The sequence below is a fragment of the Trichechus manatus genome, unplaced genomic scaffold, assembly GCF_000243295.1.
Source record: "Trichechus manatus latirostris isolate Lorelei unplaced genomic scaffold, TriManLat1.0 scaffold00207, whole genome shotgun sequence".
Taxonomy (NCBI): Eukaryota; Metazoa; Chordata; class Mammalia; order Sirenia; family Trichechidae; genus Trichechus; species Trichechus manatus.
In genome coordinates this window covers 1,475,848-1,493,119 of record NW_004444143.1, presented here as the reverse complement: position 1 = coordinate 1,493,119, position 17,272 = coordinate 1,475,848, and the positions used below count along the sequence as shown (strand labels likewise).

At 53.9% G+C, this 17,272-nt stretch overlaps 1 protein-coding gene across 1 annotated transcript; it reads left to right on the top strand.

Annotated features, from left to right (window-relative positions):
* The first annotated feature begins 6,460 nt into the window (after positions 1–6,460).
* HAUS5 (HAUS augmin like complex subunit 5) lies at positions 6,461–16,012 on the top strand. The gene is made up of 19 exons (XM_004388112.3): positions 6,461–6,590; positions 7,261–7,323; positions 7,419–7,451; positions 7,593–7,617; positions 8,228–8,333; positions 8,618–8,777; positions 10,556–10,625; positions 10,717–10,799; positions 11,315–11,372; positions 11,531–11,655; positions 11,832–11,895; positions 12,012–12,142; positions 12,334–12,496; positions 12,706–12,786; positions 12,926–13,071; positions 13,331–13,442; positions 13,525–13,657; positions 15,556–15,688; positions 15,829–16,012. The coding sequence occupies exons 1-19, from the start codon at positions 6,493–6,495 to the stop codon at positions 15,944–15,946; spliced, it is 1,902 nt and encodes a 633-aa protein (XP_004388169.1). The 5' UTR covers positions 6,461–6,492; the 3' UTR covers positions 15,947–16,012.
* Positions 16,013–17,272: the final 1,260 nt, after the last annotated feature.

Sequence of the window (17,272 nt, the reverse complement as noted above, 5' to 3'; positions counted from 1 at the left end):
GAATCTCACTCAGTGAATCTTTCAACTCACATAGTGATGTTTTCATCTCCAGAAGTTCAATGTTAGTCTTTTCTATATCTTCCATATCTCTACTTAACATGTTCAGTCTTTCCTAGCTTTTTATCAATATGAAATGCAGTTGTAATTATCTGTTTTAATGTCCTTGTCTATTAATTCTATCATCTATGTCCATTCTGGGTCAGTTCTGATTGATTTTTATCATTACAATGGATCATATTTTCTGCTCCTTTACATGCCTTATAATTTATTTTGTGGCGAAAATATACACAACAAAACACACACTAACTCAACAATTTCTACCTGTAAAATTCAGTGACACTGATTACATTATTCAAGTTGCGCAACCATTCTCACTATCCTTTTCCAAATCATCCCACTACCATTAACATAAACTCAATGTGCCCCAAACAAAAACTCTTCCTTTCTCCCTCCCTCCTACCCCTGGTAACCACTAATAATCTTTGGTTTCTATGTATTTGCTTGTTTTATATAAGTGGCATCATCCGATATTTATCCTTTTGCAACTGATTTATCTCACTCAGCCTTATGTTTTCAAGGTTCATTCACGTTGTGGTATGCATCAGGAGTTCATTTCTCTTTATGTATGGGTAGTATTCCATTGTGTGTATAGATAACACTTCATTTATCCATTAATCTGTTGGTGGACATGTTGGTTGTTTCCGCATTTTGGCTGTCGTTAGAAGTGCTGCAGTACACCGGTGTACGGGTTTGTTAGCATTCCTCTCTTCATCTCTTCTGGGTATGTACTTTGAATCGGAATCACTGGGTCATATGGTAGTTCTATGTTCAACTTTTTGGGGAACTGCCAAACTGTTTTCCACAGTGGCTCTACCATTTTACTTTCCCACCAGCAATAGATGAGGGTTCTAGTTTCTCCACAACCTTGGCAGCATCTATTGTTTTCTGTTTTGTTTTGTTTTTGACCATTGCTGTTCTAATAGGGGTGAGGTGGTATCTCACTGTGGTTTTGATTTGCGTCTCTCTAATGCTTAATGGAAGGAGCCCTTTTGGCACAACGGTTAAGCACTTGGCTGCTAACTGAAAGGTTGGCAGTTCAAACCCACCCAGTCCCTCTAAGGGAGAAAGACCTGGCAATCTGATCCTGTAAAGATTACAGCCTAGAAAACCCTATGAGGCAGTCCTACCCTGTCACATAGGGTCACAACGAGTCAAAAATCTACTTGATGGCACATAACAACAACAGTGGCTTATGGGAGTCCCTGGGTTGCACAAATGGTTAAGCACTTGCCTGCTAGCTGAAAGGTTGGTGGTTTGAACCCACCCAGAGACACCCTGGAAGACAGGCCTAGTGGTCTGCTTCCAAAAATCTTACTGAGTAGTTTTACTCTGCACACATAGGGTCGCCATGAGTCAGGATCAACTGGACAGCAATTGACAACAACAATGGATAATGATGCTCAGCATCTGTTCATGTGCTTGTTGGCCATGCCTTATAATTTTTCATTGGATGCAAGACACAGTAAATTTTACATTGTTGGGTTCTGGATATTTTTATATTTCTGTAAATATCCTTGAGTTTTCTTCTGGAATGCAGTTACTTGTAAATTGCTTGATCCTTTTAGATCTTGCTTTTAAGTTTTATTAGTCATGATCAGAGAAGCATTTAGTTTAGGGCTAACCTTTCCCTATACTAAGACAAGATCCTCTACCCTATATCCAATGATTATGAGCTTTTCCAGTTTGGCTGGTGGGAACAGCCACTTTCCTTAGCTCTCTGTGAACTCATAGGATTATTCCCTGATATTTTCAGATGGTTCTTTCTCCAGTCTCAGCTACTTTCCTCATCCACATACATTTATCAGTCCTCAGTTAAATACCTGAGGGGGACCCTCTTCAGATCTTTGGAGTTCTCTCTCTGTCCAGTTCTCTCATCTCCAGTATTCTGCTGGGCAAACTCTAGTAGCTTTGGCTTCTGTGCGTTCTCAGCTCCATCCCCTCAACTCAGGGAGACTGCTGGGCTTCATCTCACTTCCCTCTCCTTGCACTGAGACCTAGAAACTCTTTCCAGTCAGTAAGCTAGGGCGGTCATAGGGCTCACCTTGTTTGTGAGCAGTTATCACAAAGATCTCTTCTCTCAGGGATCACTGTCTGTTCTTTCCTGATATCCAATGTCATCAAGCCATTGATTAATACATTTTGTCCATTTTTAAATTATTTCAGGCTGGAGAGTTTAATCTGGTCCCTGTTATTCCATCTTAACCAGAAGTGGAAAGAGTAGCTGTTAATTTTTTATCAGTCTTTATTACCCAATCTTTATTACCTTCTGGTCTGCAATTATATTTTGGTATACTTTAGGAATGCTCGACAGTCTTTTTACAAATAAAGTGTGTGTAATTAAAAAAAAGATATAGAAATGAATCAGATGTAGGAACAACCATATTCGAATAGACAGGCTGAGCCAGGACCCGGACTACAACGTAGGCTGGGGGAGCATACAACTATCATCTGTCTCGAGAGCATGAGGAGGGCTTTACCTTGGAAGGTGAAGGCTCCCCAGAAATAGGAAGAGGACTCAGATGCTAGGGAAACCAATAATGACAAGAGTCCACCATGACCTCACCCTCTGTCCATCAAACATATTAACATAGAGATACATCCCATATAATCAGGTTAAAAACACAGTTTCTCAATTGACCTTGTGCTTGTTGCAAAGTTTATTAACCTGTTAGTAATGAACAAACAAAGTATCAAAAGTATGCCAGTTCAGAGAACATATGCAAAAGGAAAAGGAGGGCTCAAATCCTTCAAAAGTAGAATGCTTGCATAAACAGCTGGTTTTCTTTGGAAAACATTTAATTGGGTAATGAGTGGAGTTTCAGTTCACATGGTCATAAAACTGTCAGTTGTTAGAAGAAAATCTGAGACAGACTGGCCAAAGATGGGCCAGAGATTGATCACGAAGTTAAAAACTGTTAATCTAAGAAGCAAATGATAAGGGTCTATCTTTGGCTATTAACGGGAATAAAGAAGGTTTCATCCCCTACAAAAGTAGTGTTGTATACAACTACACGTCTCAAACTTCAATTTACATGTGAATCATTGGCGAATTGTGTCAAAATGCAGATTCTGATTCAGCTGGCGCAGGGCGGGGGCACACTGAGATTCTGCTGGTTCTTGAATACCTTGTGAGCCACAAAGCTTTAACAGACAATTAACATGGGAGGTTGAAGCTTGTCAAACAGGGGTCAAGAGCAGAACATCAAGCGACAAAATCTGATTTTAAACAGCCATTGACTATGGTTTTCTCAGGCTACAGACAAAGATGAGAATACACAGTTTGCCTATCTCTTAGTTTGGGAATCAAAATCATTTTCCCAAGTATACTGAACAAGTTAAACACAGCGGGGGCATAACATGATTTAATGTGTCTTCTGCTACGAGTAAGATGTCAGCCTCACCTTTTATCATGCATCAGCCTTATTCGAGGTGCAGAAGGCGGCCCCCTCTTCTCACGGGGGAGGGAAGAAGGAAAGCCACGGCACCCTCTTTCACAAACAATAGCTTGCTGTTAACAATGACTTCTCAGATAGCAACAGTTTGCTTACAGAGTGTTATCAGTCAGGGTTCAGTCAGTGAAGTAGAACCACTAGGAGACATACAATATAGATAGATGACGGAGAGATAGATACAGAAACAGATGACAGATGGATGGACGGACGGACGGACAGACAGACGGGTAGATACAGAAATAGACGCGTTACAGGGATTTGATCTTAAACAACTGTGGGGCTGGTTAGGTAGTCTCTGTAAGATTGCTGTCTTAGTGTCTGATACTGTCAAGTGAAGTCCGCAAGGCAGACAGGTGGGAAGGGAAGACGGACGTACAGTGGGATAAAGCAAGGACTTCCCGGAACAAGCGGGAACTGGCCGTTCTCACTGCCTCTTACCGTGATGGTATGAGTGTCTGCAGGAGAAGCTGGCACCCTTCATCATGGAGTTACACACACACCTGACCCAGGAACTGGAGAAACTGCAGGAGGATCCCCAGAAAGATGGAACAACTGCAGGCCCAGCTGCTCCCCCACCGACGTGACAAGCCAGCACACAGGCAACAACCTACGGGAACTAGAAAACGGCCGCTGTTTCACTCCTGCCCTCCAAATCTGGCACAAGAATCTCTTTTTTGGCACACCCTCACTGGAAGCGTACAGAGAAGGGAATTCTAAGAAATACGGTTAATTCAGCCTACCCGGTGGACCCATGACAGAGCCACTATCCAGGCATGAACGGGGAGTGGCAGGGAGACGGTCACATCATGGGGTATTGTGAGAGGGTGTCTACCGAGCCCTGGGGGGCCTCTTCAGAAGTGCGGGGGCTGGAGGGCACTGGTCCTTATCACCTGTGGTCCTTATATTTGGCTTTAACCATGCTTCCAAGAAAAAGGAAAAAGTCCATTCAGGATCCCTTTATATTTACATATAATTATATAACTTGAGTCAAGGTGCATCTGACTAGTTGGCATCAGGTTACAATTTGTGGGCATTTCATTAAACAGTCAACATTTCAGGTTCCAGCCAATAATTTTGAAGGGTCTCAAACATGTTCAAAGCCCCCTGGAAAGCTCACAGACTATGAGTAAGACATTGTGTCTAATTTATTAAAAATAGACCCACACCCCACACAGACAGAGAGGAAAGGTGGAGATGTTTGAGGGAAATGGCAGCTTTTGAGGAACCACACATCACGGAGCGCCCGTTGCCAGTCTTACCTCCAGGAAGCCCAGCTGGATCACATCAGCCCGTGGCACCAACTTCTACTTCTCCATCCTTGAGACTTGCTTGAAGCTGGCCTCAGCTTCTCCGCCAGACCTGCTATTTCAGGGCTGATTTCACTGTCCCCAGATCCCTGGTGGAGCACTGGTTAAGAGCTCGGCTGCTAACCAAAAAGTTGGCAGTTCAAATCCACCAGCTGCTCCTTGGAAACCCCATGGGGAAGTTTTACTCTGTCCTATACGGTTGCTATGAGTCGGAATCGACTCAACAGTAATGGGTTTGTTTGTTTGTTTCCACTGTCCCCTTGCCCCTGTGCCAGAGCCCTACCTTGCTCTTGGATGTTCTCCTGGTCCGTCACACCATAATGTCCTATGTTGTCTTCCACATCTCTCCCAAAGCTGCCCCTTCTCTCAAGTCCCCGTTTCAAGGTCTGCCCCACCCCATCCCCAGGCCAGAGCCCTGGACCTCATCCTGGATGCACCCACTCCACAGCCTACCAACTCCATGCCCACTCAGTCTTCTGAGCTTCTCTTCCACCTGGCCCCTCCTCCCTGCCCCACAGCCGCACTCTGGTTCAGTAAGCACCATCCTCACCCACCCCCATCCTTGTTTCAGCCTCCTCCTTGGCTTCCAGCTTTAGTTTCACGCATCACCTCCCCCCTACTCCCCACCATTCCTTCGTTCAACTATTTAGAGAACCCACTCTGAGTCAGGCACTGTACTGGCCATGGAGGACATAGGGGTGACCTAGGCAAACATGTTGAGTGGAAGGTCCCTAATGTTGGCTTTTCCCAGGGCCCTGTCTGAGACTGAGTTTTCCTCGGCTCTGGGCTTCACACCCGCTCATTCCCACAGCCCATCCGGATTTCTGTCCTAGCCTAGTGGGCTCTCCAGAACTCCAGCCGTGGTATCCAGTACTTTCTGGGATCCCACATACCTCTCGCACTCCGTGTGTCCCACAACGACCAGCCCCTGCTGCTTATTCTGTACCATCCCTATATGGTGGTGCGTTTATCTCCTCCGCTGAACTGTGCGTTATGTAGGGGGAGGACCGGGGCACAAGGTCAACTCCATGGACGTCTACGGAACGGTTTGCGACAATGAATTCCTGGAAGAAGATACTGTTGTTAGGTGCCTTCCAGTCAGTTCCAACTCACAGCGACCCTACGTACAACAGAACGAAACACGGCCCGTTCCTGCACCATCCTCACAATCTTTGTTACGTTACGGCCATACTACACGCCCTCTGCCCCCCTGCCCCCGCCCCAGACAGAAGACACCTCGTTTCTGAAATAAAGGAGCAGTAGGACCAACGTCTCCTCGTCTGGTGCTCGTTCTCCAAAATGGTTCAAAACGGCCCTTGAAAATGGTTCATGTTCCATTTTGTCACGAAAATCAAGGAAGGAGCGCGATTCCCTTGGTGTTCTCGCAAAGCGAAGGCACCACGGGCCTTAGGGGCAGCTGGTAGTCGGCAGGAGTACGGTGGAAGGCGAGCGGCCCCGCAGTTTCTCCACGTCCCTTTTCCTCTTCTCTCGCTGGGACCGGTGCCGGGGGAACGAGAGCCGAACGACCCGCAGGACACGCCGCTGCACGTGCGGCGCCCGGGGCCTGCAGGCGGCGCGCCGCCGAGGGCTTCGCCGCGGGCGCGTTCGTGACGTCAGAGGTGCGCGCCGCGCTCGAAGAGGGCGCGGGAGGCGGCGGCCGCGGCGGGCCGGGCATGGAGCTAGTGCTGGAAGCGCGGGAGCTGGGTTACTGGGCTGCCGAGGAGATGGGGGTGCCCATGACGGCACGGGCCCCGGAGGCGACGCTGCGCAGGTGAGATCCGGCCCGGGAATGAGGACTCCCTACCCTGGAGATAGGGACTCCGGGCGTGAAGACCCCGCCCCGCCCCGAGGCCCCTTCCTTTCCCCTGCCCCAGTGAGAGTGACCCTCAGTTACTGCGGGCGCCCCACCCTGGGAGTAGTATGTCCGGGAAGAGGATTCTGGATTTGAGTGCGGATGTTCTGGCAGTGGGCCTCACACTCCCATCTCCGCCCGGTGAGGGTTGTCAGTGCAGCAGTTCGATTTTCCCGCCGCATCCCCACCCCCGGACGGTGAGGACATTCGGGAGTTAGCAAAGGCCACCCCCTTGGGGATTGTATCTGTAGGGGTGATGAGCCATGCCTGGCAATGAGAGGGGACGTCCTAGCAGTACATCTCCCACCCCCAACTCTGGAAGTAACGGGAGATAAGCGTCTCCCAGGGGAAAGGGAGGACCCCTCCAGAGAATGCGAATACCCACACACATAGCCAGTGAGAAGCCCACCCTCTCAGTGACTGAAAACTCCCCAGAAGGGAAGATCTTACCCGAAAATTACAGACACCGCCCCCCCCCCAGGAGTAAGAACTCCCTAGTAAAGACCTTCCCCACCGTCACCACCCCTAGAGGGAGGATTTCCCACCTTGTGTGATGCCCCAGGCATACCCTCACACACTGTCCCCGCAGGCTGTGTCTGGGCCAGGGGGCCGACATCTGGGCCTACATCTTGCGGCATGTGCACAGCCAGAGGTGAGTTCAGTTGGATGAGGTGGGCTGGGGGGTGGGGGGTGGGGTGGCAGGTGAGTCCCTCAGTGACTCCTCTTCCTGCTACCTCCCCACTGCAGGAGTGTCAAGAAGGTCCGGGGAAACCTGCTCTGGTAACTGGTCTTCAAAACAGCCCGTTCCTATTCTCCCCAGTCCCGTCTAGCCCCATCCCCACCCACAGCCTCCCACCTCCTTCCCCCCACCCCGCCCCGCTAGAAGCTTCTGTCATCCCGACTCTGGCCTCGTTTCCTCAGGTACGGCCACCAGGACAGTCCAGAGGTGAGAGTTATATGCTACAAGATTCTCTTTCATCTCAGGAGGACTTGTAGATCATCCACTTGAAGCCCAGCCCTGTGCTGGGTGCTGCTGGGGACACTGAGTCACAACACAGCCCTGCTCCCTGCACTCCCTGCACAGTCCAGGGAGAGGCAAATATGAGCTGGGGGGGCGGGGTATGGGTAACGGGGCATCCAGGCTGGAGAGAGGAGACAGGAAAAGGGGCAAGTTTAAGGGAGATCCGGAGGCCAGTATGGGGCCCAGTGGGTGGAGACCTGGTGACATCTATGGAGAGACTCATGGAGGCTTCAGGACTCCCAGATGCGGGGCTCAGGGGAGAGGTCGGAGCTGGGTCAGAGGTGTGGGTGTCATCAGTGCAGAGACAGGAAACAGCCTGTGAGGGTGGGTGAGAGAGTCCCGGGAGGGAGGAGAGGCCCAGGACAGCACCTTGGTGCTCTTCTGGGCCAAGTTCTGTGTCAGGGACATAAACGCGAGGAAACCCTCTGCCACCCTCCCCTGCTCAAGATGAGGCATCTAGTGCCACCCAAGGGGTAGTCGGGCCAGACTGTGTGCAGGCCAGGCTGCACATCTAACCCTGTACCTGATGCCTCAGGCCCACCGGAAATCGGAGCTAGAAGCCGCTGTGGCCCGCCTGCGGGCAGAGATCCTGGAGCTAGACCAGAGCCTGGAGCAGATGGAGCAAGACACTGAGGCTCAGGGTGACCCATGGGGCTGGGCAGATGGGTAGGGGAAGCTGGAGTTGGGGAGGTGTTGATGGCCACCCCGTTCCTCCCCCAGAGCCTTGGTGGCGCAGTGGTTAAGTACTCAGCTGCTAGCCAAAAGGTCAGCAGTTCAAACTCACTAGATGCTCCTCAGAAGAAAGATGTAGCAGTCTGCTTCCCTAAAAATTACAACCTTATGGGGCAGTTCTCTGTCCTGTAGGGCTGCTGTAAGTTGGAGTTGCCTCGATGGCAGTGAGTCTGTGTTTGTGTTGCTCCCACAGACGTAGCCATGGAGCAGGCGCTGCAGAGCACGCGAGACGCCCAGCGCCGCGCTCTCCTCCTCCGGGCCCAAGCCGGGGCCCTGCAGAGACAGCAGCGTGGACTCCAGGGTTCTGTGCGGCGGCTGCAGAGTCAGCTCGGGCGCCTGCAGGATACAGAGAGGTGGGCCTCGGGTGTCCAGCGACAGCCTCAGCAGGTTGGGCAGCCATCCGTTCTCCTTAGAGACACTAGTGCCCTACCCCCAAACCTTCTGAGGCCCCAGAACTCTGAGTTCCCACCCCTTAAGGTTTAAGCTCCGTAAAGCCAGGAATCGTTACCATCGGTCACTGCTGTATCCCCAGCATCTAGAGTGGCACTGACGATACATCCAGCATGCCAGTGTTGGGGCAGTAGCCGTAAACAGGGCAACATCCCAGCCCTCATGGAGCTCACAGTCGGACAGGGTCGGGGGGAGATAGATCGTGAACTAGGAAACAAACGAATCATATAATTTCACACAGAGATAAGTGCTAGGAAGAAAAGGGGCGATGTGATAGAAACGGAGAGGGGAATGCTACCTTAGCTAGGGTGGTCGGGGAAGGCCTCTCAGGGGAGGTAACAGCTGGAGGAATTTCCACAGAGAGGGAACAGCAAGAGCAGAGGCCTTGAGCTGGGAGGGTGGGCAGAACAGCCAGGAGGCCCGTTCAGCCCCAGCTTCGCAGAGGAGAGGGACAGCTTGAAGCAGTGAGGCTGGAGAGGTGGGTGGAGCGCCTAGGAGGCATTGGAATTTCACTCCGAGACTCTGGGTTCATGGCCCGGCTAGGGCAAGGTATTTAACTTCTTTGTGCCACAGCTTCTAAGGTCTGTGGTATTCGTTTTTTAGAACTTCGGTAATAAATTATCATAAACTGGGTGTGTTAAAACAACAGAAATTTATTCTCTCACGGTTCTGGAAACTAGAAGTCTGAAATCAAGGTGTGGGCAGGGCCATGTTCCCCCTCAGAAGGCTCTCGGGAAAAATCCTTCCTTGTCTCTTTCTAGCTTCTGGTGGTTGCCAGAAGTCCTTGGTATCTCTTCGTTGATAGCGGCATCACTCCAGTCTCGGCCTCCCTCTTCATACGGCCGGCTTCTCTCTGTGTGTGTCTTGTGTCTGAGTCCCTCTCCCTTATAGACACTGGCCACTGGATACAGGTCCTCCTCAAATCCTCTGTGACCTCATCTTAATTAGTACTTTTGCAAAGACCCGATTTCCAAACAAGGTTACGTTCCGAGGTGCCTGGTGGACATGAGTTTTTAGGAGACATCCTTCAGCCCAGTGCATCTGTAGGACGAGGATAAAACTAATCCTGTCTCCTGAGGTGGAGATTGTTAGCTGCCTTCCCGTCAGCCCCTGCTCACGGTGACCCCGTGGGTTACAGAGTAGAACTGCCGTAGGGTTTTCGTGGCCGTCAATGGAAGCGACTCAACAACATAAGCAGATCGCCACGCCTTTCTTCCGTGGAGCCTCTGAGTGGGTTTGAAACGCCAGCCTTCAGGTTGCCAGCCGATAGCAAACCGCTTGTGCCAGCAGGGCTCCTCACCTGTTAGGGTCGATGTGATGATGAAGGGAGGTCGACCTTGTAACGCGTATAGAGGAGCACCCGTGAGCTCGTGTTATCGTGAGCGTGAGGGGGGCGCATCATGCAGTTAGAGGGTTTCAGGCAGAACAGTGGCATGTCACTTAGATTTCAGCAGGCTCACTGACGACTAGGCGAACAGACTTGCCAGGGCAGCAGGGAGACTGGGGAGAGGTTAATGCAGTAGTCCAGGTGGGGGACGATGGTAGCCTCATTTTGGACGGTGACCCCCAGGATCCAGGCTTGGTGATCCCTCGGCGGGAGAGGAGAGGAGAGGGCACAAACGTTTGTCCTCCCAACTCCCATCTCCAGGGGCCTCAGCCCAAACTGCATTCCTCTCTCCAGGAAGGCCAAAATAGATGTGACCTTTGGACCCCTGACGTCAGCAACCCTGGGCCTGGAGCCTATGGTCCTGGTGAGGACCCTGGGCCATGCAGGATGGGGTGGGGAGTCTGGGGCCACCTGGACCCCTGGGTCCCCCTCACGCCCCATCGTGGCCTCCCTAGCGTGATGTGCGAACGGCCTGCGCCCTCCGGACCCAGTTCTTACAGAACCTCCTGATTCCCCAGGCCAAGGGAGGCAGTATCCTGTGAGTACCCTCCAGCCAGCCCCCAGAGACCCTGCCCCCAGAGACCCTGCGTAGAGCCTGGGCCTTGGGGGTCATTTGTTTAATTCCTCAAACACTGAGCCTCTGGCCTATGTCAGCCCCCGGCCCTGCCCTGACAGGACTCCCAGGCTGGCAAGTGGGGGTAGGGGTGGGGAAGACCTGTCACAGACGGTGACAGCCCAGGTGAATAGGGCTGGGGGGGTGCCTGGGTGGCTCTGGGCACCCAAAGGAGGCACCTGACCCAGCTGGGGGGGGCAGAGAGGAGGGGTCTCTGTTGAGGAAGTTTAACTAGGGTAAGGGGCCAGCAGGGTGTTCAGGGGAACTGCACATGCAAAGGCCCAAGGCGGGCAGCCCGAGTCTAGCAGGCACAGATGGACTTGGTTTCCTCATCTGTAAAATGGGAACAGTGGCTGTCCGGACCTTACACGGTGATTGAGATCATTAGAGGGATAATCAGTGTGTCCCGTAATGTTCTCTGCCCCCTGCCCACCCCACAGGGCCCCTCGTGATGACCATTTTGGAACTTCCTACCAGCAGTGGCTCAGCTTAGTGGAGGTGAGGGGGCGTGGGGGGCTCTCAGGAAAGAAAAGGCCACACCCCCCAGCCCCATGATCAAACCTCACAGTTGGATCCCTACCCCAATCCCCGTGGGGCCCCAGCTCAGAGCCCTGCCCCCGTCCGGCCCCTGACTTCACCCCCACCTTCCCTGCCAGGCTCTACTGACCAACCACCCCCCGGGCCACGTCCTGGCTGCTTTGGAGCACCTTGCTGCCGAGCGGGAGGCAGAGATCCGCTCCCTGTGCTGTGGGGACGGGCTTCTCCATACGGAGATATCCTGGTGTGCAGAGGGTGCTCCCTCAGGGCTAGGGCGGGGCAGGCCCGTGCGTGAGCCGGGAAGAGGGGCAGACCTGACCTGGTGACCTGCTGGTGGGGATGGGAACTGAAACCCAGTGCTCATTCTGGGGAGCCAGGCTGAGACCGGCTCCTCCCTCAGCAGCTTTGCCCCATCCCCAGTCCCCAGGCACGGGACCAGTCAGACTCCAGCCAGGCCCTGCCGTCCATGGTGCATCTCATCCAGGTGACCCCAGGCACTCTCCCCAGGACTTCACCCCGCCACCCCCGCCCATCCCAAGACCCAGCCCAGCCCCCACCCCCACAGACCGTGCCGCCCTGACACTGTGCTCACCTCCCCAGGAGGGTTGGCGGGCTGTGAGTGCGCTGGTCACCCAGAGGGGCCCCCTGCTGAAGGAGCATCAAGTCCTGACCCGGCGCCTCCAGGGCCTGATGGAGGAGCTGGAGAGAAGTGCCCTAGGACCCAGGGAGAGGTGAGGGATCCCCCTTGGCAGAGGCCACTAGCCCATCTTTCCCCCAAGTGTCTTGGGATATTGGACTCTTTCTGCCCCCGTTGCTCTGTGTCTGCCTCCTGCCCTGGGGTCTGCCTCCCGCAGATCTCATCCCTTGCCCCCAGTGTGCCTTTCAGTGGTCTCTTTTCATCCACTCTCTGCTGGTCCTCCAGGCAGGTGCTGGCGCTGGGACTTCGGGGCTGTGGGCTGTGGGCGGAGCTCAAAGCCCTGCGCACCCAGAGCCAGGAGCTGGGGGAGGCTGCTGGGCAGCGGCAGCTTCTGCTACGGGAGCTCCAGGCTAAGCAGCAGCGGATCCTGCACTGGCGCCAGCTCATGGTGAGGGGCGAGGCCTCCCTCAGAAGGGGCGGGGCCGGCTGGAGGGCCAGAGTGAGGCTTGGAGCCTTGGGACCGAGCACCATGCCTCCTGGTAGTGGGTGGGGCACACAAGGTGAGATTCCGAGAGGAAGCAAAGGGGCGGGCAGGGCCTGAGGCTGGGAGGTGGGAAGGAAAAGCGGCAGGTCCCTAAAGGCCCCCTGGTTCCCCAGGAGGAGACGCAGGAACAGGTCCGCCTGCTCATCAAGGGAAACTCAGCCAGCAAGACCCGCCTGTGCCGGAGCCCTGGGGAGGTAACATGGGCGCTGGGGCGAGAGCTGGCTTCCAGGCTGCATGGGGGCCGAGGTGGGGCTTATCTGCATCCTCTGTGCAGAGGGCAGAGAGGATGGGGCTGGGTGGGCTCAGACCCCCCTCTGGCCCTTCCCCCCCCAGGTGCTGGCTCTTGTTCAGCGAAAGGTGGTCCCCACATCCGAGGCGGTGGCGCCACAGAGCCAGAAGCTGCTTCACTGTCTGGAGGAGGAGGCCCGGCGTCTGCCCTGCCTTCTGCTGGGCACCCTGCTGCGGCACAGCCCCGGAGAGTGAGACGGGGCTACCCCATATCCCCTTCTCGTGGAAGACTCCCCTGCCCTGGGCTCCCCCATAAAACCCCAAATCTCTAGTGTTCCCAGACCTCACTCTTGAGTCACTGGCCTTGCTGTAGCATCCTAGTCCCCAGGCGCACCTCCAAGCTCCTAGGCCTCCAGACCCCACCTCTAAGCCCCCAGAACCTCTGGAACCCAAGCCCTTGGAACCTGTCCATCCTTTCTGTGCCCTGCCCGACCCAGAGTGTCCCCCCAGGTTGAAGCCCCTGCCCACGGTCTTACCATCCATCCACCATCTGCACCCCGCATCCCCAAGGGGCTCCATCTTCATAGCACTGAGCCGCACACTGGGGCTGCCCGCAGGGAAGGTGAGTGCCTGTCCCCAGGATCTGTTCTTCCCCGCTCCTGCCCTGCCCTGCCCCAGGTGACTGTCCTTCCTCCTCCCTCCAGGCCCCTGAGCTGCTCCTCCCGAAGGCCGCCTCTCTGCGCCAAGACCTCCTGCTCCTCCAAGACCAATGGAGTCTCCAGTGCTGGGATCTGCTGCATATGAAGACAGGCCTGCCACCGGGACCCTCCGCCCAGGGTAGGCCTACCCATTTGCAGCGCTCCCAGCCTCCCGAAGTAACAGCAAGCACCACCTGTCACTCACACACTCGCTCTTACAGCCCACTCAGTGCTCTCAGCATAGTCACTTGTCTGATCTGCACAGCAACCCCGTGAAGGGAGTTACTGTCCTCGCCTTCATACAGAGGAGCTGACGGAGACCCAGAGGGCCCACCCCGCATGCCCAAATAGCAGAGCTGGGAAATGAAGCCAGGCAGTCCGGTGTGGGGCTGTGCTCCCAACACTAAGCTACACGGCCCGCCGAAGTGTGCAGCACTCATGCGTCACCATCAAACAGTGGGCTCAGTGGTTGAAAGCCAGGCTGTGGTGGGAAACTCCCTGAGTCCCTCCTCAGCCCCACCTCTTCCTGGCTGTGTGGTCTCTGGGCCTCGGTGGAACAGGGCTACTCGCGGCACCTTACGGAGTTCTGGGAAGGTGCAGTCAGGTGACCCGGACAGGGCGCTGAACAGGGCCTGGCTTGTGTTAAGCGCTCTGTGAGTGTGTCTGGTGCAATCCCCATTATTGTTGTCCACACACGGCCTCTTTGAGCCCTTATCTCGGAAGGAAGGGATTGTTCAGGTCCCCGGTTTATACACAAGGAACGTGAAGCCCAGAGAAGTTCATTCATTCAGGGATTCATGCATCAAGTACCCGCAGGGTGTCTGCCGGGTGCCAGGCCCTGAGAGTTTGCTGAGGGGTGAGGCAAGAGCCAGGAGCAAAGGATCACAGGGTAAATGGATGGAAGAGGTGACGTGATGAGGAACGAATTGGGGTTCCGTCGACAAAGCAGGAAGAAGGAGACCACTTTCAGGTCTTGGGTTTGGGTCTCCCTGCCCCCCCGTTCTGTGTGGGGGGTATAGTATACGGCCACAGTGGGAACAGCCTCTTCCCACCTCACGGACACCGTGAACATTTAACACGTCGTAACAGTTCGCCCTGCTCTGAAAAGCAGTTCTGCTCCTCCTCCTCCTGGCTCCCCTCCCCTCTGGGTTTCCCCTCAGCTCGTGGCCCCACCCTCCTCATCCCAGGCAGAAGTCAGAGACCCAGGAGTCATCCTGGACTCTGCTCCCCACCCCACCTCCAAGCTGGCAGCCGGTGCCTGAGAGTTCCGCAGTCGCCCCCGGGGCCACCAGCCTAGGGCTCAGATAGTCCCATCTGACTGCTAATATAGCTGAGGCTCAGAAAGGGCAGCTGCGTGCCCAAGGCCACAGGACAAGGATGAGACAGACGCAGGGTTCAGGCCCAGGAGGTCTGACTGTGCTGATAAGCTGTACTTGCTCTGAGCCGGGCCCAGTCACAGTCCCCAGGAGGAAATGCAGTGGAGTAAAGGGCTGGGGCAGTCTAAGGAGGAAGCCTTCAGGTGAGGAATGCTGGGAAGGCGTTCGGGAGGAACGGTGGGCCTTGTGGGATAGGTGAGGTTTTTCCCAGGAGTGGTGAGCAGAGGCCACATGATGCAAACCCTCAAGTACCAGGTGAAAAGCTTGGGTTGTGTCCTGGGGACACTGGGAGCCATGGAGGGTTCTAAGCAGGAGAGGATCCGGTTTAGGCTTCAGGAAGATCACTGGGTGCCATGGGGAGGGTGGGCCAAAGTGGGAGGCTGAGGCTGGAAGCCTAGGAAGGAGACTGGGAGGAAAGGGGGAGAGAGAAGGAAGGCGGGAGAAATGGTCAGGAAGCTGAGCAGGGGGCCGTGGAGATTGACAGTGGAAGGAGGAAGGTGTCAGCGTGGGGCCTGGCGCTCTAGTCTGCTCGATAGTGGGACCACCCAGAGACAAGGACCTGGGAGGAGAGAGAGGTTTGGGGGGATGCTGAGGGCAAGACTGGGTGACTAGACTTGGTGACTTCATGTTGTGAGGCTGCTTCTGGGTTTCTAACCTCCAGAGCTACTGCAGATCCAGGCGTCACAGGACAAGGAGCAGAAGGAGAGCCTGGGGCAGGCTCTGAATCAGTTGGAGAAGCTGCTGGAACAGGCACTGGAGCGAATCCCCGGGCTTCAGGGAGCCGTGGGGGACTGGTGAGAGGGCCCACAATGGGGCCGGGACTGAGCTGGGTGCAAGAGGCAGGAGTAGGGCTGGGGGGCTGGTGAGGAGCAGCCCATGTTGTTGGGGGGAGGCCAGTGAGGGTCTTGCCTCCTGACACCGTCCCCATCCCCAGGTGGGAGCAGCCGGGCCAGACCGCCCTCTCCGAGGAGCAGTGTCAGGGCCTGTCCCTGCCCCAGTGGCGGCTGCGCTGGGTCCAAGCCCAGGAGGCCCTGCAGCAGCTGTGCAGATGAAAAGGGACTCAGACAGCAGTAGGAGCACACATTTGTTCACCCAACACCCACCTCCCCAAATAAAACATCTGAAGAAGGCATTGTCTGTGTTTGTCAGCCCATCGTCTACCCCCACCTCTAGTCCCTCTGTGCATGCTAGTCTGCTGCTCTTCTCAGTTCCCTTGCCTCCTGTCCTTTCATCCCACCAAAACCAAGAGAATGGGGTGCTGTGGACCCTACCCCTGAAACTCCCCTCATCACTTTCATTCTCAGCAAAAAGTAATTGTCTTTTCTAAGCACTGAGTACACAGCACTGAACCAAACTGACTAAACTCCCTGCATTCAAGGAGTTGATGCTCTAGGGCAGGGAGGCAGACAACTGACAAGGTAAATAAGCAAAATATGTAGTATGTTAGAAGATAAGAACTGCTGTGTAGAAAAATAAAGCAGGGTGTTAGAGGTACAAATTTAAACAGAGGGTGTCTACACAAACCAGGGCCTCATCTACTCTGAGACCAGAAGAAATAGATGGTGCCCAGCTATCACTACCAACTGTTCTAATCAGGGCCACAATAGATGGACCCTGATAGAATGGGAGAAAAATATGGAACAGAACCTCAAATTCCTTAAAAAAAAAAAGACCTGCTGGACTAGTTGAGACTAGAGGACTCCCCGATAATATTGCCCTGAGATACTCTTCAAATCTTGAACCAAAACTAATTCCTGAGGTCACCTTGTAGCTAAATAACAAATTGGCTCAAGAAATAATATCATCTGTGAGTACTGTGCTCTTTTAAAAAATCAGCTATATGAACCATGGTCTTTGGGGACATCTAGCTCAACTGGCATAACAGTTTATAAAGAAAATGTTCTACGTCTTATTTGAGTGAGTGGTGTCTGGGATCTTAAAAGCTTGTGAGTGACCATATAAGATACTCCACTGGTCCTACCCCGTCCGGAGCAAGGGAGAATGAAGAAAAAGACAAAAGGGAAAGATTAGTCCAAAGGACTAGTGGACCACAACTACCACAGCCTCCACCAGACATACACAGTCCAGCACAACTACGTGGTGCCCGGCTACCAGCACCGACTGCTCTGACAGGGATCACGATAGAGAGTCTTGGACAGAGCTGGACAAAAATGTAGAACAAAATTCTAACTCACAAAAAAAGACCAGACTTACCGGCCCGACCAAAAAAAACCAAATCCACTGCCATTGAGTCAATTCCAACTCAGCAACCCTATAGGACAGAGTAGAACTGATCCATAAGGTTCCAAGGCTGAGATCTTCACGGAAGCAGACCGCCACGTCTTTCTCCCACAGAGCAGCTGCTGGGTTCGGACCAT